This window comes from Scleropages formosus, chromosome 10, assembly GCF_900964775.1.
Source record: "Scleropages formosus chromosome 10, fSclFor1.1, whole genome shotgun sequence".
Taxonomy (NCBI): domain Eukaryota; kingdom Metazoa; phylum Chordata; class Actinopteri; order Osteoglossiformes; family Osteoglossidae; genus Scleropages; species Scleropages formosus.
Window position 1 is genome coordinate 15,421,067 of NC_041815.1, and position 22,027 is coordinate 15,443,093.

At 46.2% G+C, this 22,027-nt stretch overlaps 1 protein-coding gene across 1 annotated transcript; it reads right to left on the minus strand.

Moving 5' to 3' along the window:
• Positions 1-1,839: 1,839 nt before the first annotated feature.
• On the minus strand, positions 1,840-9,970 carry galnt17 (polypeptide N-acetylgalactosaminyltransferase 17). The gene is made up of 11 exons (XM_018732479.2): positions 8,872-9,970; positions 8,578-8,761; positions 6,774-6,940; positions 5,547-5,721; positions 5,065-5,262; positions 4,702-4,819; positions 4,185-4,370; positions 3,866-4,003; positions 3,387-3,482; positions 3,054-3,215; positions 1,840-2,833 (listed from the first exon to the last, which is right to left on the minus strand). Exons 1-11 carry the CDS (start codon positions 9,113-9,115, stop codon positions 2,696-2,698), a joined length of 1,806 nt encoding a protein of 601 aa, XP_018587995.1. The 5' UTR covers positions 9,116-9,970; the 3' UTR covers positions 1,840-2,695.
• Between the last annotated feature and the right edge of the window lie 12,057 nt (positions 9,971-22,027).

Consider the following 22,027-nt stretch of genomic DNA (forward strand, 5'->3'; position numbering starts at 1 on the left):
CAAATCTGTATAAAAGTAAATGGAAAGCATTTATGCAATAAATCTTTTTTTGCAATACCCTTTATGAGTCTTGTGATCTGTGTTTCTTTGAGGAAATAACTTCAACTTATCGCAGCCCAGAGTATGTCTGTATGCTCTTAGTTTTCTCAGTCACCATCTTCCAGATATTCAGAGAAAATGAGAAACTTGCCATACGCACAGCGATTGTGTCAGATAGAATGATGCTGTGTTCTGTGTAGCTTTTAGTTAATCATTGATTTCCACTAGTTCAGTGCTTGTTACGTAAGGATGATATTAGTTCCGTCGAAACCCCAGATAGCCGTTTGTAGAACCGGGAGTTATTTTTATATGATCTTAATACCGCCTGACGGGCCCTGCAGGTGTGAATGATTTCAATGCCTAATTCGTAAAATCTCTCTCAAATATGCAGTTCTTTCTTCTAAATCCTTCACGTGGGTATAGAAAACCTAAAGAAAGTATAGCTTGGCTAAAACTGACTACATTAGTCAAAGTTAAGGGCTATTGATAGGATTTAACAGAGTTAAAAGAGTGATTCTGTGTAAGGTATTTAATGAAACTGACACTAAAATGAATAATGAACCATTTTCTAAATTAATCCACGTCTAAATGTATCTAGTTACATGAGTTGCCACAAAGGTAAAGGGTATCCCACTGAAATATGGTTCAGATAAAACCAAAGTTGTCCCTTTTTCTCCTATTGTAGTGACACCACCTGGTGGAAGTGGATATTACTACACTTACACAGGTAAGTCAATCTTTTTTTTAATTCCTTGATTTCAAAGAGAGAAATACCGCCTAATGCAAACATGCATCCAGAGGTTTAATACGTACAGGTATATGTGATGGATACAAACACGATAATGGATGATTGCAGTGACTGTTACATTAAAGGCCCCAGTGACAGCGCCTGTCCATGTGCTCCTTAGGCAGAAGGAACATATGAAACGAAGATGTGGCTCTCAGGACGGCTGACAGTTCGGTTTGTGACTAGCCCTTGTGGCTGTGATACTTTAGTCTGGTTCATTTTAAACCATTCAATTTACTGTAGTTGCTGACATTCTTCAATACATGCCTTATATCAGATCTGTTTTGGTAAACTTCTCTCCGCACATTAAGCTTGCCTTAAAGCACAAAACGCATTTATTATGGCTAGAACATGCCAGACAACCTTGGCAGATCTCTGTATTTGGCATACATTTAACAAAAAAAGGTGACCTTTATTACTCTAAACCTATTACCCATTACATATCGCTCCTGAGTTGTTCTTGCATCACATGCAAAAGAGAAAGGAAAGGTACTCTGATTTTGTAAACAAGAACTCTGATGGAATTTTGACTGGTAGGTCTCAGTCACATGACATCCCTGTGCTTTAATGGAAGCCGTTGTTGAAGGCTCATTGACATGCACAGCTGACAGCTTTTGCATCCTCTCTCTGGGCGGAGAAAGAACCCTTGTGACGAACAGGCTCCGAGGACTGTGCAGCAGGCTAGACACAACTGACCTGTCCGTGTCATCCATGTGACTGAAAACCTCCTTCATGAGATTCTACCAGTACTCTGTTGTCTTGGAGCCAACAGGGGAATGGCAGGGGGGAAAAAAAAAAAAAGATCTCCTAGATGAGAACTTGGCCAACCTGTCCCCTTCTCAGGACAAATACAACACCTAATAAGACAGTTAAGACTGCTGAGACAAACATTAAAACCCAAGAAACTTATTTATTGGAAGACAATTTCAGAAAAATTCTAAATCATCACACTTTCAGTTAAATACAGATACATTTCAGAAAAATGATATTGATAGAAGTATGACCAGTGACCTGCAAGTTTTTGGGTCAGTCCTTCACGTCTAAAATGACAGTCAGCCATTCAGCGTGTTTAAGAAAGTGCTTCAAGTTGTAGCCCCTTTACCTGGTTTTAAGATGTTATGGCAGTCATTCCCTCTAAGCATGAAACCAACAATTCAAGGACAAGCTTGGTACAGTTAATCACAGAATCCCAGTGCATATATATGGTTCATGCTACTAAAGCTGTTTAACTACACAAAAACAAAATGATTAAAACAATCTTTTATATTCTTAGGAGAGTAAAAACAGATACAAAACAATTTTTTCCCACAACATCGTGAAAGCAACATGTATAACTATAATCTATAGTCCTATTAAAATATTTTAAATCTTTGTTTACCAGAACTTGTGCCACTGAAAGGATGGGAAATGATCAAGACTAAGATACTCTAGTCTGAACACAAATGCACTGTATTTAATATAATCTTCAGCAATTACATCTCACCAAATGTCATACTGAATGGTCAAATGTTTTACATGATATCCTCAAACTAGTTTATGGGAAAAACCTTCAGTTAAAATTTCCAAACTTACTTGTGGCTCCTTTGCCAAAAGGGGTAAAATCCCTTTATCATTTCTTCCTCTACCCCCCCACTTATTGTGGTCTTAGAAAGTTCTGTATGGTAATAGCCTGCTGAGCAGATATCCACTTACTGAGGATATGTCTTCTGCAACATCAATCATGTTTGATAGGCAGAATGTTACTCCAACCATTGGTCCTCCCCCTGCAAGCCTACATGTAGGCTCTGCAAACAGCATCTGAGGTGACAACATGTGCAGACCACCGTGGGGTGGCTGTTGCAGTAGGGAGGGAGTTGGGAGGAGCCTCTTTCACGGTAGCCTCATGGTATTTTTGATGTACCACCGCTGCCCAGTACAGGGCTGCAGGACAAGCAGGTGACCAAAATTGATGTTGGCTGGGATCACCTCCAGACAGCGGCCCGTACCTCTATTGACAATGGACTCATTCTACAATGGAAAAACAAACATGTCTCATTTGGGCTAATTGAAGAAGCTCTTATTTGTTACAAGACATTTTCAATTACAGAAACAATTTAAACATGTTAATGTAGGGAGCCACCACAATTCACCTTCCAGGACTTGAAGTAGTCAGCTTTTGGACAATTCATGAACTATCTGTTGCCCCAGAGATGGGTCTCTCCACTCTTCACCCATGCAGGCAGCCTACCTGGGAGAAGTTCCAGGTCTTGTGGGGCACACTAGACACCTTGTCGCAGTTGAGCATCTGGGGCAGGTTGCTGAGGCGGTCGTCCACTACGCAGCGCGTGTCCTCGCCGGTGCTGCCCAGTGGGCCCAGGTGCAACTGGCCCTCCATGGTGTAGCGGCCCAGCTGCCAGCAGCAGAGTATGCATCAGTTCCACACCAACACATATAAGCACAGTTTTCTGTGCAAAATAAGTTCACAGCTGGCTTAGGTGCATCTACAGCTGGCTTCTTTTGCACAAGGGCTTCCTGCTAAGCTGCCATCTCTGGTGGTGAGGACCATAGTAATTCTTCCTACCTGAGGGCCCCACCCATGGCAGGGGTGCAGAGTGGCTGTATGGTTCTCTTTGACTCCCTGGTCCATACACAGGTGGCTCACTTTTGTGTTACGGATCTAGTGAAGAAGAGTCCAGTACACACACACACACACAAACACACGTCTCTGAGCTGCTTGACTTCCTCTGCAAGGTTGGAATGAAGGTGCATTTTCCATTTGTACTGTTTTACATTATGGTTTCAATCACTTAACATGCAGCTCAGCTTCTCACACTGAATTCTAGTTAGAAATTCATCAAAAAGGATTTTTCATTAAAACATACTGCAGGGATAGATGTGATTTGTCACTGAGTTGATTCCTTTGGTTTTCTTTAAATGGATTATGTTTTACTCCAGTTGTTCACCTTGCAAAATCATACAGTTAATTTCCTGCTCCACCTAAATAAGTCATCCTTATGTTAGAAAATATTGCATTTGTAGCTATCCCATTGCAGGACTCACTTCCCCGTAATAGACTGTGTTGTTGTATCTTCGCATCTCTGGATAGACGTTGTTTAGGTACCACTCAAAGTTCTTACACTGCAGACTTTTCCTCAGGGCTACTCTTTGGGAGATGTCACCATAGTCTATTCCATGGTTCTGAAAATGAACAACAAACTAACTGACATGAGCTTGAGAGTTAGTTATGTCAGTGGTCTAATCTGTCCAATGAATTTCTGTATGAAATATTTCACTTGGAATTTCAAGCCTCACTTTTTTTTTTTTTAAATGCGCATTAGTAAACATTAGGTTAGCATTATATAAACACGGACCGACTCACTTCCATGGGGAGGTTCCAGGCCAGATAGACATGAGACTTGTAATTGTCCATCCAGACCTCGGCCACACGCAGTGCATTCCGGCGTGCGTGGAAGGCGATGTTGCTGTGATATGGCTTCTTCATCCGTGCAATGTGCGCCACCCTGGAGCAGGGCAGGACCTCCATGCTGCCACCGCACAGCCACACCTGTGTAGATACACCCGCACAGGCGACATTAGGTTCCACTGCAAGCATACTTAAAGATGTTTCAGTTTCAGGTGAGGCCCTATTGTAGTATGCCTGCAAAGGATACATAGCCTGAAATATTCCCATAAAATATCCAAAACTGTCAGTTTGAATAAAAATGCCAGCTAAACAATGACACTGTGATAGTAATGTTAAGATCGCATATTTCAAAGATTCAGTGTGAGTTATGCTTTCTTCAGGTGTGAAGATTCTCTGGAGAAAGGCTATATCACATGGCCAGCTTTGTGCGTGGCATTTTATTGGAAAGCAGAACAATGGGCAGTACGCTAACCCTGATTCCAAGCTCAATGTTCTCCCCTCCATAGACATCCATTCCAGGGTCGAGCAAGCCCAGCTCTCCAAAATAATCCCGGTTCACCACAAAGGAACAGCCAATCATTGCTGGAGTCCTGGAAGGAACCATATTTTAGTTAAACAGCTCTTCCACGGGAATGTGGTCAAAGTTACACTTGGTTACAGTTTAATTCTCACTCCCTTACTTCAATTCCTAAATGAGTGCTTTGCAGGGATTTTCAGGGTGTGCAGGATAAGGGCTCCAAATAAATGGAGAACAGTGGTCTTCACACCAGACAGAAAACACGTTTTCACCATGTCATGTATATGCCCATCATGTGCATGCACTTAGTGTACCTACCTGATGGGAGCAGAGGTGTCCCCCTCATCCCACCACTGCTTGGGGGGGTTGATGTACATGCACCAGAGTTCCCAGTTGTATCCGTGCCCAGAGTTCTCGTATCGCTCAAGCTCCAGCGTCTCATGCTTGATGTTGTCAATAGAGGGCAGGATGATCCTCTTGCGATTCTCCTTGATCCTGGAGAGGACTGGTTCAGCCCTTGAAGGAGAACAGATGTGTGGGAAAATTAAAGGTGTTCTCCAATCTGACTCCTTGTAAATATGCCCCATTTGGTCTTATGGCTCCCTTGGTGGTTTTTTCCATTTGATCCATTTATATTTGACACAGAGGGGCTGGAAGATTCAGCAGCACTAGCTTGTGTTGATGATCAACAGCTTCTGCAAAGATGGCTGTGCAAGTCCACAGAGACTGTTGCCCACCACTTTCAGAATGGGTGGCCTTGGGATTTTTTTTTTTTTAAAAAAAAACTCCAAGTATCTTACCAGGTTGGTGTAAATTCCACATGGGCATCAAAGAAGCCTGTCACCTCCCCAGAAGCCACCTTCCAGCCCTCGATGCGTGCACGGATAAGCCCCTCTCTCTTCTGGTTGCGCACAATCTTGATCAGACCAGGGTAGCGCTTGTTGACGTACTCTTCCAAGGGTGCCTTCAGTTGTTCTGTCTCACACACACACACACACACACACACACACACACAACATGGGAGGGGTAGCTGGATGAGCCTCATTTGTGTTCTTTCTGCGTGGGCAAGTTGCTTTCTAATGGTATATAAACTGCCCCAGGGGAACAAGCTTCCACCTCTACTGCCTCAAATGCCTTTGATCTCTGCTGACATGATCTACACACCCCCCACGTTGGAAACACTTTCTCAGAACCATGCTAACATCAAGCTGGGACACTGCATGGATGGTGCACGATATGTGAGGCCTCGTTCGTTTACCACAGTCTCTAAACTGTGTGTGACGGCTTTATCTGCAGCAAGAGCATAGGTTGACACCTGCCTACTGGCTCCAGCTCTGGTGACTGTGCGAAAGGGTTAGTCCTCCTCAAATGTACTGAATTCAGTCCAAGGAATTACACATAGAAATGTCATTCACACTATTAATATGAAGGGGGTGCCCAGTTGTACTAACTAATAAATGAAATTAAATAAAACTGTGCACAGCATTAGGACGTTGATTTATGTGACTGTGAATGGATGCTAAGTCTCGGACCTAGACTAAAGATCACCTATTCAAGGTTCTGAAGCAGCCATAATATTTAGCTATAAGCAAGTTACTTTACCTGTTTTTCTTCAGTGAAAAACAGCCGGTGTATGGGTAAAATTGTGAAACAGTGGATAAAAGCAAGGGGGTGCAGTGACGCAGCGGGTTTGACTAGGTCCTGCTCTCTGGCAGGTCTGGGGTTCAAGTTCCACTTGGAGTGCCTTGTGATGGACTGGCGTCCTGTCCTGGGTGTGTCCTCTCCCCCTCCAGCCTTACACCCTGTGTTGCTGGGTTGGGCTCCAGTTCACCGCGACCCCACTTGGGACAAGCGGTTTCAGTCAATGTGTGTGGATAAAAGCATCACTTAAGCAATTAAACAAGAACAATAAAATCTGAATTGCCCCGGACACTTTGCTAGGACTGTTTTATCTGCTATGTACATTACAGTCATTATTACATACATATGATAATAGGTCTCTACATTACATATTGAAAGTGTCCCACCATCGTCACTGTTATCATCGACCAGGACAATCTCCTTCAGCAAGTGGGCTGGAGTGTGGTTGACAGCTGAATGGACGGAGCGCAGGATCACAGAGAGGGCCTCGTTCACGAAGATGAAGATGAGAGAGATCTGTGGCAGGTCTCTAGAGTATGTTACCTTCTTGCACCTGTAGTTGCAGACAGAATCACACCCAACTCACTAAATTTTTTCCTTGGCCCTACAGAATTTCACATTGTAATACTACTAGAGCATGGTGAGAGCATTCCAAGTCTTATTTTTAAAAAGTCCTTCATGGTAATTTGACCCTGCATTGATGAGGAGCAGAAAGCCCAGTTATAATGGCTCTGCAGCTGGGCCCCATGAGAGCACTGCTGCAGGTCCATAAAGGCAAGCACCTGGCAGGGAGGGGTGAACAGTGCAACAAGTGATGTGGTGATGACATGCCTCTCTCATCCTGACTCACACATACTCATGCATAACTAAAAAGCCATAAGTGAGAAATTTCTCATTAATCTTGTTCCAGAAAATGCAGGAGTGTGAGGGGTATATGCAGTTCCTGGCATTAGAAAAGCCATCAAACCATCCTGCTCTCTGTTTTTTTGAAATTTTAAGATTCTCATTTTATCGTTTTGAGTATTTAGGTGATGAAATGAACATACACAGGGTAACATACTTGACAGAAGTTTTATAATGTAGTGTGTCCAACTGCACACACTATGTCCAGCAGCAGGAACACACACCTGTGACAAAGTGCAAGGGCTCCCTGAGTACATCCAGACATGGAGACTGTGCAATTTATACCCCCAGCTGATGAGGTGTGTACTTTTACGCATTGTTTTAATTCAGAGAATGCAGAGATAAAAATATTACGACTTTGGCCCGTTACTGCTACAGTACAATGCACACACAGAAAAAAACTATTTAGTGTTCCTGTAATAAGATTACAAGAACTAAACAAGCTGTGTTAGGACTTACAGCATGACAAGGACTTCCATAGCTTTTAAAAAAAAAAAAAAAAAAATTATTTGACCACAAGGGCAGCACAGTGGCACAGCAGGTAGCGCTGGTGCCCAATATCGCTTGGGTTCGGTTACAGGCGTGCATCCACCTCTGTAGGTGCGGAGTTTACACATTCTCCCCGATTTTGTGTGGGCTTTCTCTGGGTGCTCCAGCTTCCTCCCACAATCCAAAGACATGGGTTTCAGATTAATTTAATACTCTGAATTGCCCATAGTGTGTATGTGAGAGATTGTTCTGCAATGAAATGGCATCCCATCCATGGTGTACCCTGCATCACTCCCTATACTTCTTCGATAAGGAGGCTGTCGATCACTGTGAGCCTGCACTGGATAAGAGGGTAATAGCACAGAGGATAGGCTGACAGACTGTTGGGAACTTGGGCAGAACAGCTTCTGCATGCCACACAGATTTGAATTAATTTCTTCAAGGAGTCTAAAATTGCACTCCTAAATTAATTCAAGCCATGTTGTTACCACACATTGGCAGTAACATGCAAGCTTACTGTGAGATTGCACCTTAGATTTCACATAGACTGCCTTTACACTGCAAACCCTGAACGTTCTGCTCACTATCACAGATTCTGAACTAGGGCAACAGGTGTGACGCTAGTTTCATCAAAACACATTAAGACGTTAAACTGAAAGTCAGAGACACTTCACATACTCTGAAAGAAAACATTACTGGGCAGACTGAAGGAGGGGTTAAAATGTTAGTAAAGCCAGAAGCAATGTGGGCTGTGCAGAACAGAGCATTCTCTCTGAGCACAAGCACTCCTACACTCACCTGTTTGGGCGGTAGTCTGGGATGGATCTGTCCAGGGAGATTTTGTCGCTAAGGTAGGCATTATAACCATATTTCTCCCTCAGGTATTTGGCATCATTCTCCTCTTCAGGAGTCAAGGTGGCAGGAAGGCCACCTTGGCCTCGCCCCCCAAAGCCTTCTATCAGACCCAGGGACTTAGACAAGCCTGTTCAGGAAAAAATCAGGTAAACCATTGAGACATTTACGTTTTACGACCTTAGAGAGAGCATTTAATTTCTAAGAGCGCGACGTGCTTTGCCCACCACTGACACTCACCATTGAGCTGCCTGTAGACCACGTCCTCCAGGGAGCCGAGCCTCCTCAGCAGGGTCTCGTGACTGACGCTCGCGCCCTGAGCGGACAGGTTGTAGCGCGCGAGTCTCCTCGCGTCGGCCGAGGAGTCCTGAGCGCCTGCCTTGACGGCGCGCGAGTTGCACTTGGCCCAAAAAGTCATAAACCCCGCCACCACAATGACATTCAGCACCAGTAACATTCTCCATCTTCTCAGAACAAAAGCCATTAAAGTTCCTGATGTCCGCAGTCCGAGGAGCCGTGTTTTTAAGGAGGGGAAAAAAAAAACACTCGAGAGCCCGCTCTGGGACACGCGACAGCAGCACTCGTGACTTTGTTGCGAAGAAATTTTTCAATTATCAATAGCCACACCTTTGATTAAAGGTTAAGTATCAAGATGACCAGTTTAGCGAGGACCGGGGCGATAGCCTGTAGTGTAGTGATGACTGTTGTGTTCCCCTTCCACAGAAGAAGCTGCTTGACTCAAAAGTCCCACAACCAGATGAACCGGGAAGACGTTTTTATCCTCTGCGCGTCCGATTCGGGGCAGGTGCAGTTGTTTGGCTCGAGGGCGTGACAACCGAAATGTAGGCTGCAGATGCAGGGGAATTTCGGAGCTCTTAGTTTCGTCCGATTCATCAGTAGCCACGACACAAAAATAACCCCAAACAAACCAAAATCGTATTAAAAATCACGCGTGGAACATACCCGCAGACCGAACGCCATGATTTCCCAGGCTGGCGCGATCCAATTTTATCCATTCATTAACATATCTCTTAGATAATGAAGCTGGCTTACGCCGGCGATAAGTCCTCCTTTCCCTGCTTCTTTGCCTGTGTGCTTCTGAGGATGCTGGCGAAGACTGCGACGACGTCGACGGTGAGCATCTTCATATCGTCCGCTTCAAACGCCAACCCTTCCCAAAGAGGGCAAGAGTGCAATATGTACAAAGGCCCGCATATAGCGGGCGAACGAACAAGTCCGCGTCCTTTCTTTCTAATATTTCGCAATATTACGGACTGCACACGCAGACGCCACTGCACCTCGGCTGTAAATGTGTCAGCGCGCAGGCGCAGCATCCGTCCGTTAGAACGAACCCATCTCAAATACCTGGTCAGCTTCACGGTTTTGGTTTATGGCTATGCATTAATGCGCGTGCCACAGCAATAGCCGTCTCCCCGCTGCAGTTCTCGGAGGCACCCGCTTTATTCGCCGTGTTTTTACCTCGCACTCTTCCTATGTTCCAGCCGGAGAGTGGAAATGCAGAATAGCGGACGTCTTGGACTGAGAGATGGTGCGCGCGCAGAGCCAAGGACGGGGGATTCGCCACAGGGGAGCGTGTCACCCGCGAGGTGCAATTCCGACGCCTAAAAAAAGCAACTGGAGCCTTTTGTTGAAAATTACTATATTGGTTCCAAACTTTGCCACAAAATGGAATGCTGACATCGTTTGGAATTCAACATATTACACAAACACAATAACGACTTTTGTTAAGTCAGTAAAAAATTCTTGGCAAATTGTCCTGGTAAAACATTTGGTTTCATTTTTACACCCTTGACAACCGGAGTTTTTATTATCACAGGAATTAATTTCGCATATCTCAGCGTAAACAGTCTGCTTTAGAGAAATGTTCGAGAAAATAGTGACGGCAAACCAATGAACAGCAAAGCCAAAAGTAAAATGACAACAATGTGTATGTTTCTGTGATATTGATCATGGGCCACTTAGATGATCCTTTTCTTGTTCACTAGCCCATTCGGTTGGTTTATAAATGCTCTACCCATTTTTTTGCAGGCGTTAAGATCCAGGGAGTTGGTCGCGAGGAACTAGGTCACCCAGATAGCTTTGAGGAATTGAAACGCCGGGCGGTCGAGCAGCTCGCGCGGATACGCGTCGGGTCCGATCTGCAGAGGCGCCGCGCGAGCGAGGAGGAGACGCGCGACCGGTCCTGACCGCGAGGGGCGAGATTATTCCCGTGGAATGTGACAGGCTGCGGCGCCAGTGTTGAACAGTGTCACGCAAAGATGCCACGCGAGAGCGTGACTAATCCACTCTGACAGTGTGGGGGGTTCCGAAGGGAGTTCAGATTAAAATAAACTCTACACAATGCAAATAACCCACATTACGGCAAACTGGATTTAGGCCTTTGTCACTGGATGTATTAAGGGTCAAACGGCAAGTCCTACACAACAGCCCAAATGTTTCTCTATTTGTTGGCTTTTTGTGCCTGTCCTTCCACAAAGGCTTCTAGATTAATCTTGGTCATCCCAATATTCATATCTTAATTCCCTTGAATAATGGAGTGTTTTTTGTCTTTTCATCTCTCATTGAGTGCTCAGTGCCAATTACAGTGCATATGCCTATTGATTTATGTCATAAATAATGACATATTTAATTTTAGGAATTTGCCATCCATTATAAATGTCAATCCATTTCTCCATAGACCCCACAGACTTTAAAGAATACGAAAACTAAATAGTTGTCCTATCAGTAACTTCCAAGAGGCAAACATTTGCCTCTTAATGAGGAAGTCCCCAGCAGGCTGGGAGCCAAAGAGGCTGTGAGTACAAAGCTGGACAGATAATGGATTGCCCGTGAAGGGAAACAAAAGTGATTGTCCTATTAATAGAGAAACGTTCTTGTTCTGTATCCTTGTTCCACCCTTGATACTGGTTTCCTTGATAGCAATGTGGCTCTCTCTTGTTTTTGTCTTTCCAGCCCTGAGGGAGAACGGTAAAGAGAAGTCATATGCCATATATATTTTAGAATGAAAATTAATGAAATGGCAAAAGACTGAAACTTGCAGGCTAAAATGGATTTTAAATTCAGTCTTGGCCTAATTTCAGCACATATATCATTTATCAGTCTTCTGTGACTCTGGAATTTAGCGTGAAAACACCAAGTCTGTGCCAGGGGGGTGCGTTACCTTGCTGACCAGATTGGCAAATTGACCTTCACAGTGAATTGCGCACTACATTTTGCCAAGGCTATTAGAAAGGTTGCTGTAAATTCAGGTCATAAAAACCTATCTCAGCACTAAGGCCTCTCCCCTACAACCTTGAGAAAGCTTTTCTCACTGTATTCCATTCCCAGAAGCAATTTCTCATTGTATGTATTTAATTTTGTGAATCTCAATTTAAAAACAAATAAACTGATGTTATAAAAGTCATCGGGGGTCATCCAAACAATCCTAAATATTAAAATTGGTAATTACATGGAGTTTACCCCCAATCCCCCACAACTGACACCCAGAGCTCTCAGCATCACTGCAGTGTGATTGAATAATTATTCAATTATAATTGAAAAAGGATTGACCTTTTTTGGGGGGTGTGCTAACAGTTACCCAACCTAGCAGCTTACCAGACAGTCAAAGGTTTGAATCCTATGACCAAAACTGCTTTTAGCTCTGGATCTAAACAATGGCCATGAGGAGAATGACAAGAGAGTGTGTTTTAAACTACAGGAATGACGACACATCCATATTTTCAACATTATTTTACAGAAACATTTTTGCATTGAAGTGCTCCTGATACTTTTCAGGAGAAGATGTCCTGGGCACAGCTGGCGTTCTTGCATAATAAAAGCGCAGTTTGCTGTCCTAGTTGTTAACATGTCCATCGTCTCTGGCCAGGTAATGACCCAATTAGTCTGTGCACTTTTGGGATTCGATTCCAGTCATTGCCTACCACTGGTTAGATAAAATTCTGCGCAGCAGGAACGGCTATGGAAACTGTAATAATAGACATATCCTGGAAAGGCAAAATTATGGACTTTGACCACAGATACCCAGTTAAAGGCATCAACAGCCATTTGATTTGTACCAGACTCGCAAGATGCTGAGCTCCAGCATTCAACCTGTTTTTTGAACTGCTTTGCGTGCAGCTAAATAAATAAACAATTTTTAAAGGTTATTCTTCACGACGCTACCACCTCCCTCCAGGAAATGACTGGTTGTGTGATCCCGATGATTGCGGACGCGGCAATAATTGCACTTCTGCACTTGATAATTGTAGCCGTGCTACTGCAGCGGGCGGTTCGGGCCGCCGTGCGCCGAACTGTACGGTAATCGTTGTTGTGAGCCTTCATACCCGAGAGTCCGCTGACATCTGACTGCGTGATGGAGGATGAAGCGCTTTACAGTACAGAACACAGCCACGTCAGGTGCAAACGGATTTATTTCGGACCCGCAGCCCGCAGGCGCAGTGTTCAAAGGCGAGGAAGAAACGTGGGACTAACGTGGGCAGGCAGCCACTGAGAGATGCGAATTCGCCCACACGTTGGCAGATTAAGTGAAGACTGGGAGGATTAGGAGAGAAGAGCTGACAGTGTTACACCCCGCCATCCTCAATCCCTTCGCTCCCTCCCCACCATTTAGCTTTAATTAGGATCAGTACTTCACACGCATTATACTGTAGTACAGTCCACCTATCGCACTTAGCTGGCGAGGCGCGCTTAAATCACAGCCGCAATTTGAGACACACACCGCCAACATACATACAGTAAATTCGGAGTAATATCAGAGGTGCAATTTATGCATTTTAGTATATCAGTCGTTTTTGAAAGTGAATTCTTCTGATGTGGTGATGTGCAACATTTAGCCCATTTAATGTGGTCTTTCTGCAACCATTATTAAAAATTTAAAGGTCTTTTTTTTTCCTGTCCTTTCAATAATTTACACTTCTACGTGCAGCACCGTTTACTGTATGTGAATAATCTGGGGAAAAAACTAAATGGGCCAGAAAGTTTACGCTTCATTTTTACACTGAGATCATAATTTAACTGTTGCAGCAATGGCAAAGAACACCTTCCATTCTGTATCCATTCCAACAATTTTTATTTTAAATATTGGCATAATTTACGGGAGCTTTCAGATGTCAGATTGTATCTCCTGGGAGTTTAAGAATTTTTTGAAGCCTTTGTAATACGACTTGACATTTTTAAGTTGCCCCACTGGTATCATTCGTTTAAGTAATTCAAATACTGCTTTGGGAGACATTATACATGGAAATACTTTCTAAGTGCTTGCTTACAATTAGTAGAAAGAAAATGGAAAATATTTATTTGAAAAACTCTTTGAATATATTTTCATATTTAAGTTTTACCCTCCAGTGGAAGTTGTGGTGTAAATGGCAAATTCTGGCAGCTGCTTTTAAGAAGCAGAGCAGATGGATTTTGTTAATGATTTCCTGGTCATTAGTCCCTTATAACTGATTATAAGTTGAGGACAGCATATACTTGCATTACATTAGTACATTCTTGTTATGAGGAACTGAGTCATAAGCAGGAAGAGCTGCCAACATCACCCACACTTTTTAATGTATGGAGCTTTGGGCAAGACAACCTGTTGTAGATGCAGCACTGGGTAAGATATGCAGAGACAAATTTACAGTTAACTTCATGAAATTTATGCAAAACAGGGGGTCTACACAAGTACACGACTGGCACATGAAAATGCTAATCTCTTATAGGGTATTTCTAAGCATGGTATTCCTCAAGCTCTTTATTAGGAACAAGAGAGTTCAGTAACTCTGAATTTGACATAATTGTATCTTCTTGTTTAAAACATTTCAGTAAAAATGCAGCACCAATTATAAGACCAGTAGCCAAAAAACTGTACCAGAGGCATAAAAAGGATAAGAAACTGAACTGTATGCAGTTGGAAGAATGCACTACTGCCTGAGAAGAGTCTTTTGCTATGTTCTCAGTGCTAGGACATGGCATTCTTGGCTACAACTAGGTCGAGTCCAGCTTGAAAAACTGAACATTCTGGTTCAGCTGCCAAGCATTCACTTTTGTGCATAGAAATGATTGCTTCAACATGCAGATATGATATAAACATCCACACAGATAGAACTGGATTTAAACCCATATTTCAACCCAGAGTCCATTAGCTGAGAAAGTAACCTGCTGCACCACCATGCTAAAAATATACACATCCCTGGCTAAAAATACACACATCCAAGTGTCACCAAAAGCTTTAGACTGTGCACTGTATCCAATATTATTCTTAGTCTCCTTCTGGGTGTGCACCTGTCATCCCATTTAATTCCTATTGTAAAAAACACTCATCAGTTAAAACATACTTTAAGCAGCAGTCTTCAGATGATATATCATCTGATGTGCAGACAGTTTTTGCGCAAACACTATACAATTTACAATTTATTTTTATGCACTGGCACCTCAAGATATGAACATTCAACTTAAAAAATTATTTGAAAATATGAATATTTTCCTTTTCATTTTTAACTGCATTTTCCTCGCTGTTCTATTTCGTAAAATTTCTCAGCTGCAAAGGTAAAATTCTACTGAGCAGCAAAATGCATTTAAATTAAATCCTAGTAGTGATGTTTGTAAGGTTACTGTCATGACCACACCCATGCCACAACCAGCAGCACCTGACTCTAAACAGCTGAAGGCAATCTGTTATAAAAAACCATCCCCAGCTCCTTCCCAGCTGTGGAATCTCTCTGAGACAACCGGTCCTCCTCCTCCTCTCTGCCAAGATTTCCTTATGCAGTGTGAGCTTGTTTTTGCCAGGGCGCCTCATTTTTACTGAGTGGACAAAATTAAAATTGCCTACCTGGTCTCGCTTCTGACAGGTCCTGCACACCGCTGGGCAACCTCATCAGGCTGGAAGACCCGCACCTCAACCACCTACACTGCATTCAAAAAGCGGTTTGAGAGGGTTTTGATCACCCGCTCTCTGCATGGGCTGCTAGCAATCGCCTTGTGAGAATCCGGCAGGGCAACAGCTCGGCCACCGAGTATTCTCTGGAGTTCCGGACCCTGGCTGAGCAGAGCGGCTGGAACTCTGTCTCCCTCCTGGCATGCTTCTGGAATGGGCTGTATCCCCGGATTCAGGCAGAGCTCGCCAATCACAGGAAAGACTGGACATTTGATTGGTTTCTGGAAACCAAGATTACGATTGACAACAGGAGCGTACCCCGTGGCCGTGAATCACCGCACCAGCACCCGATCACGCTGGGGAAACCCTGGAACCGATGCAGATTGGGCAAGGCAGGTTGATCCCCGATGAGAGACAGTGCCATTTCCAAGATAGATTGTGCCTCTGTTGCGGCACACCCAGCCACTTTAGCACCTCCTGCCTGGTGCGCCCCGTGTGAGAAGCCAGCCCAAACTCCCAGGTTAGTGTACCATGCCGATCGGAAGCCCAGTTAACCGTACCAGTGGTCATGGATTGTACAGGGAATCAGATATGCATGCGCCCTTTGGTGGTGCAACTGGCTGGTTTATGGACATGGGGTTTGCGACAGGTTAAAGCTTCCCCCAGTGAGACCCTTGTCATAATGTTACGGGTCAGCACGCTGGACAGGCAGTCGCTGGGCACCGCAGTGGTGGAGTCATGTACTGACGTGTTGCATATAACGATCAGTGCTTGTCATCAGAAAGAGCTTGAATTTTTTTTAAAATCAGGGCTTCCGACACACCAGTAATCTTGGACTTCCCTGGCTTATTTAGCACAACCCCGTGTTCTGATGGAGCACCGGCAAGCTAGTATCTTAGGGTACGCAATGCACGCGGGCATGCCTGCATCTCCCTTGTCAGGCCACCTCAGTCAAGAGCCCAGAGGGGTCCCAACTGGTGATGATTCCTCCCAAGTATCACGATCTCCACGAAGTGTTTAGCAAGACCCGAGCAGCGGGTCCTGCCCCCCCTCGCACCGGCGATGGGATTGTGTTATTGACCTCCGGCCTGGCACGTGGCCGAATCTATCACTTGTCTCTCCCAGAGCAGCGAGCCATGAGAGACTACATTACAGAGACTTTAAATGCAAGTATCATCTGACCCGCTACATATCTGGCCTCAGCGGGGTTCTTTTTTATTGGGAAGAAGGATGGGGACCTATATCCCTGCATAGATTATCGAAGTCTCAACACCATCATGGTCAGGTACTCTCATCCCTTACCTCTGATCACTGCTGCATTAGAGTGAGTGCACGGCACCACCATATGCACCAAGCTTGACCTCCGGAGTGCTTATAACCTGATCCAGATCAGAGAGGGGGATGAGTGGAACACTGCTTTTTTGCACTTCCTTGGGTCACTACAAGTACCTCATTATGCCGTTTGGGTTATTGAATGCCCCATCAGTATTCCAGGCCTTTGTCAATCACGGCCTCTGGGACCTGGTCAATGAATGTGCTTTAGTGTACCTTGATGAAATTCTGATCTTCTCTAAAACCTGGGACTTACATGTGCAACAGGTACAAGCAATGTTACAACGGTTCCTCCAGAACAACCTGTTTGTGAAAGGAGAAAAGTGTCTGTTCCACCAGCCACAGGCATCCTTCCTTGAGTACATCCTAAGCAAAGAGGGGGTGGCCATGGACCCAGAGAAGGTCCGGACGGTGCTGGAATGGCCACAACCGAAGACGGTGAAGGCCCTCCAGCGGTTCTTGGGTTTTGCTAACTTTTATCACCAGTTCATCCAGGGGTTCAGCTCCGTTGCTGCCTCCCTAATGGCCCTCATGGCAGGTAAGAGGCCCCATCTGATCTGGACTGACCACGCTTAGCACGCCTTCCAGGAACTAAAGAACAAGTTCATGTCACCACCCATCTTCCACCACCCTGACCCCACTCTCCCCTTCGTGGTGGAAGTGGACGCTTCTGTAGTGGGAGTTGGAGCAGTCATGTCCCAAAGGCAAGGGGATCCCCCTAAGATCAATCTCTGCACCTATTTTTTGCGTAAACTGTCCCAGGCTAAGTAGAATTATGATATAGGGAACTGGGAGTTGCAGGCTATCAAGCTGGCCCTGGAGGAACGGCAGCACTGGCTGGAGGGAACAGTGCATTCCTTCCTTGTTTTGACCAATCACCGCAACCTTGAATACCTCCAGTCCGCGGGCTGGCTCAATCCCGGCCAGGCCACATGGGCACTATTCTTCACCTGGTTCCAGTTTACCATGTCTTACAGGCCGGGTTCCAAGAACACCAAGGCCGATGCCCTCTCGCATCTGCACGACCCTGACCCTCCACCAAGAGCCCTGAATCGATCTTGAGCCAGAACTGTGTGGCAGTTTTTTTCAGGATCTCCAGAGCATCCGGGCAGTTGAACCCAGTTCCACCAACTGACCCAATGGCAAGGAGTACATATTGGTGAGTATGAGGACTCCTCTCTTGCACTGGGCTCCCTCACGGCAGGAAACCCAGGCCTACGCCAGACCCTCTCCCTCCTGCAGGGACAGTTCTGGTGGCCCTCTATGCAGGAGGACATACGGGAGTATGCAGAAGCTTGTTCCACATGCTCCCAAGACACCAACCTAAAAACCCCCGGGGCTGCTGGAACCTCTGCCCATGCCTTCCCGTCCTTGGTCCCAGGTGGCACTGGACTTCCTGGTTGACCTCCCATCATCTGAGGACACAACCACGATACTCACCTTAATAGACTGGTTCTCCAAGGCGTGCCATCTGATTCCCCTACCAAGGCTGCGCCTGGAGATGACCAAGGCTCTCTCCCAACACATGTTTCGTTTGTTTGGCTTGCCGGAAGATATCGTTACAGATCAGGGCCCTCAGTTCACCTCCCTAAAAGCCTTCTGGGACAAGTTGGGGGTGTCAGTGAGCCTTAGTCAAGTCGAACGGCTACAGCAGGATATATCCTGCTTCTTCCACAGCTACTGCTCCCAGAATCAGCACCGGGGACGTCCTTCCGCTCGTCGGAAGGCTTGCAAGACCCGCCTGTGGGGGGGGGGGGGGTACTGTTATTCCCACAACCATGTGCCCCACTCCTGCACTTGCAGCTCATCAAGGAGGTATGGGATAAAAAGCTGGCTCAAATACTCTTGCGTGCAGAACCTCCTCTAGAGCAACTGCAGCGCTTCGCACCATTCTGTGTCATTGTGTTTCCTCCTGTTCGGTTCCTCGACTCTTTGCTCTTGTTTTCCCGGTTCTGACTTCTGCCTACCCCTCTGTATGACATTTACTGGTTGCCTGACCTGTGCCTGCCTCTGATGATTCTGTTGCCTGAATAAACACGCTGCCGCATTTGAGTTCGTCACCTGGATTCCAGAGTTCAAACATGGCAACGTATTTATGTGATAAATCAATCCCATCTTTGTAGTCAGCTTTCTTGTCCCTAGTCACAAATGAGAAATAGTCAGTAGTTAAGGTCAAAAACTTAAATTTTCTCCATGCTATCATCCATTACTCCCCTATGTTAGTTAATATGAAGATGCATGTAAAGCTGAACAAAGCACACTGAAGAGGAGGTTGTGGAGGTGACTGAAAATAAAAAATAAACCCACACCCCAGACTTTAATGTTGCTTCAAGTTAATAGAAGATAATAAATAAAAGCCCTACGACGGGTTGGCATCCCATCCGTGGTGTTCCCTTTCTCATACCTTTTGTGCCACGCCCACACCTTCGGACCAACACGGAACACCTGTGACCCAACGCAGACCGCAGCATAAAAGGCTGCGTCGGACAACCAGCTGATGCGGAACCTTGATCTGCCTCCTCGTTAGCGACCTTCTCCAGCCATTTCCTGTTCCTGAACGCCTTCCCCGAACCCGTCCCTTGTTCCCCCGATCTACTGCCTCCTTCGGATTATCGACCTCTTGCCGGCACACTGACCTCGCCTTTTGGATCCTCCCTGTTACGACGTTCGCACCTCGAAGACCCTTTGCCCATCCTCTGACCTCCTCTCTTGGATTTCCCCGAAGACACCACGATTACCGCTCTGCACTTGGGTCCGCCGCTTCCCTCTGACGCGACCATGACAGAAGGTTTCCGCCAGTTATACGGATCCAGCGGAGCTGAACCATCTCCAAGCGGAGTTGGACTCGCGTGAAGCACACTTGGCAGGTATGGAACAGACGCTGCACAACCTCATCGCCTCTTACAAGCAGGTGGTAAGCGTGCTGAATACGTCGCGTGCGCCCACACAACCCATTGAGAAACGCGCAGCCGGTCCTGCAGCGCCTGACTCGTCGAACGCCACTCCTTCTCCTTCACGCGGTTTCCACTTGTCTCCCCCGACCCGCTTTGACGGGACCCCAGCACAATGTGAAGGCTTCTTGCTTCTATGTGAGCTCGTTTTTTCCAGTATGCCCCCAGTTTACAGCACAGAACAAAGCCGGATCGCCTACGTTCTCTCTCTGCTCACGGGCAAAGCACTTGAGTGGGCGACAGCAGTCTGGACAAATGGCCTCCCCAGCACTTATGCGCAGTTCAAGAGCCGCTTCCTCGCCGTTTTCGGACTGGTTCAACCGGAGGAACAGCTAAGTGAAAGAATCCTGAATCTACAGCAAGGTAACCAACCCGTGGCAGATTACGCCCTAGAATTTCGTGTTCTCGCAGCACGCAGCGATTGGGGAGAGAAAGCCTTGTTGGCTAGTTTTCGCCGTGGTCTAAACCCACTCATCCGTGATGAAATGGTGTTCCGAGGAGAAAGATGGACCCTTGATCGGTTCATAGAAACCGCGGTAACCTTAGATAATCAGATCAGAACCCAGGGACCAGCCTCAGAACCGGCTCCAGAAAGATGCGGTCCCAAACAGGAGGAAGCAAAGCCGATGCAGCTGGGGCTGGGGCGCCTGCCCCTCCCCGAACGACAGCGAAGACTACAAAATCGCCTCTGTCTTTACTGTGGTGACCCTAGTCACTTCCGTCTCCAGTGCCCGGTCCGCCCTGAGATCAAGGTGAGTGGCACCCTCTGTTGTAACCGCCTCGCGGTACCTGTAATGTTATCCTGGGGAGCAGGACAGGTACAGACGCAAGCACTGGTGGATTCGGGAGCAGCAGGGTGCTTCATGGACATTGGGTTTGCTCGGTCTCATAGCATTCCCTCCAAACCCATTGGGGGGCGTCTTAAAGTGACCGCCCTAGATGGCCAGCCCCTCGGTAAGGGTTTTGTAGACCACCAGACAGCCCCTGTAACTGTGAGAGTAGGTGTATGTCACCAGGAAATGTTGAGTTTTTATTTGATTTCGTCTCCGGAGTTGCCCCTGATTCTCGGGTTCCCTTGGCTCTCCAAGCATGACCCAGTGTTTCAGTGGAGTACTGGGGAGTTGGTGGCTTGGGGACCCCAATGTGAGAGAACCTGCTTACAGCTACCCTGTCGAGCTACGTCTACAGAAGGCTCAGAATCGGCACTGCAGGTGCCAGTTCCTCCCGAGTATCAGGATCTAGCGGAGGTTTTTAGCAAGAAACGTGCATCCGAGCTCCCACCGCATCGTCCTTGGGACTGTGCAATCGATCTCTTGCCGGGTACCACGCCTCCGCGTAGTCGCATTTACCCGTTGTCCAGACCCGAACAATCCGCCCTCCAGACTTATATCACCGAAGCCTTAAAGACAGGAATTATTCGACCATCCACGTCCCCCGCGTCTGCCGGGTTTTTTTTCATCGAGAAAAAGGATGGGGGGTTATGGCCCTGTATTGACTATCGGGGGTTGAATAATATTTGTGTGAAATATCCACATCCTCTGCCCTTGATCTCAGCCGCGCTTGAGAACATTCAGCAGGCGCAATGGTTCACAAAGCTAGACCTGAGAAGTGCGTACAATCTAGTCCGTATCCGGCAGGGTGATGAATGGAAGACTGCTTTCAGTACCACCCTGGGTCATTACGAATACCGGGTTATGCCTTTTGGTCTTGCGAATGCACCCAGTGTATTCCAGGCATTTGTGAATCATGTGCTCGGGGACATGATCCACAAAGGTGTCCTGGTATATCTTGACGATATCCTGATTTATTCTGATACGTTGGCCAAGCATGTATTGACTGTCCGACAGGTGCTCCAGAGACTGTTGCAGAACAGATTATATGTGAAGTTGGAGAAATGTGAATTCCACAAGCAGAAGGTCTCCTTCTTGGGGTTCATACTTACCCGAGACGGCATTGCTATGGATCCGGGTAAGGTCCAGACCATCCAGCAATGGCCTCGCCCAACCACCACTAAGGCTCTCCAGCGATTTTTGGGGTTCTCCAATTTTTACCGCCGATTCATCAGGAACTTTAGCACGATCGTCGCACCATTGACAGCGCTTACAGCGAGTAAAACCCCTCGTCTCCCGTGGAACCCAGAAGCCCAACGAGCCTTCGAGAACCTCAAATCCAAGTTCTCTACAGCCCCCATTCTGCATCAACCCGACCCTGAGTTGCCATTCGTGGTGGAGGT

What these genes read in the sequence shown, in the direction of transcription:
- galnt17 (XM_018732479.2), bottom strand. Translation starts at nt 9,115, where the DNA reads ATGGCTTTTGTTCTGAGAAGATGGAGAATGTTACTGGTGCTGAATGTC. An exon ending in GGTCTACAGGCAGCTCAATG is followed by an intron (nt 8,762 to 8,871) that starts GTGAGTGTCAGT and finishes TTTCCTGAACAG; the next exon opens with GCTTGTCTAAGTCCCTGGGT. An exon ending in GTGGAATTTACACCAACCTG is followed by an intron (nt 5,263 to 5,546) that starts GTAAGATACTTG and finishes TTCTCCTTCAAG; the next exon opens with GGCTGAACCAGTCCTCTCCA.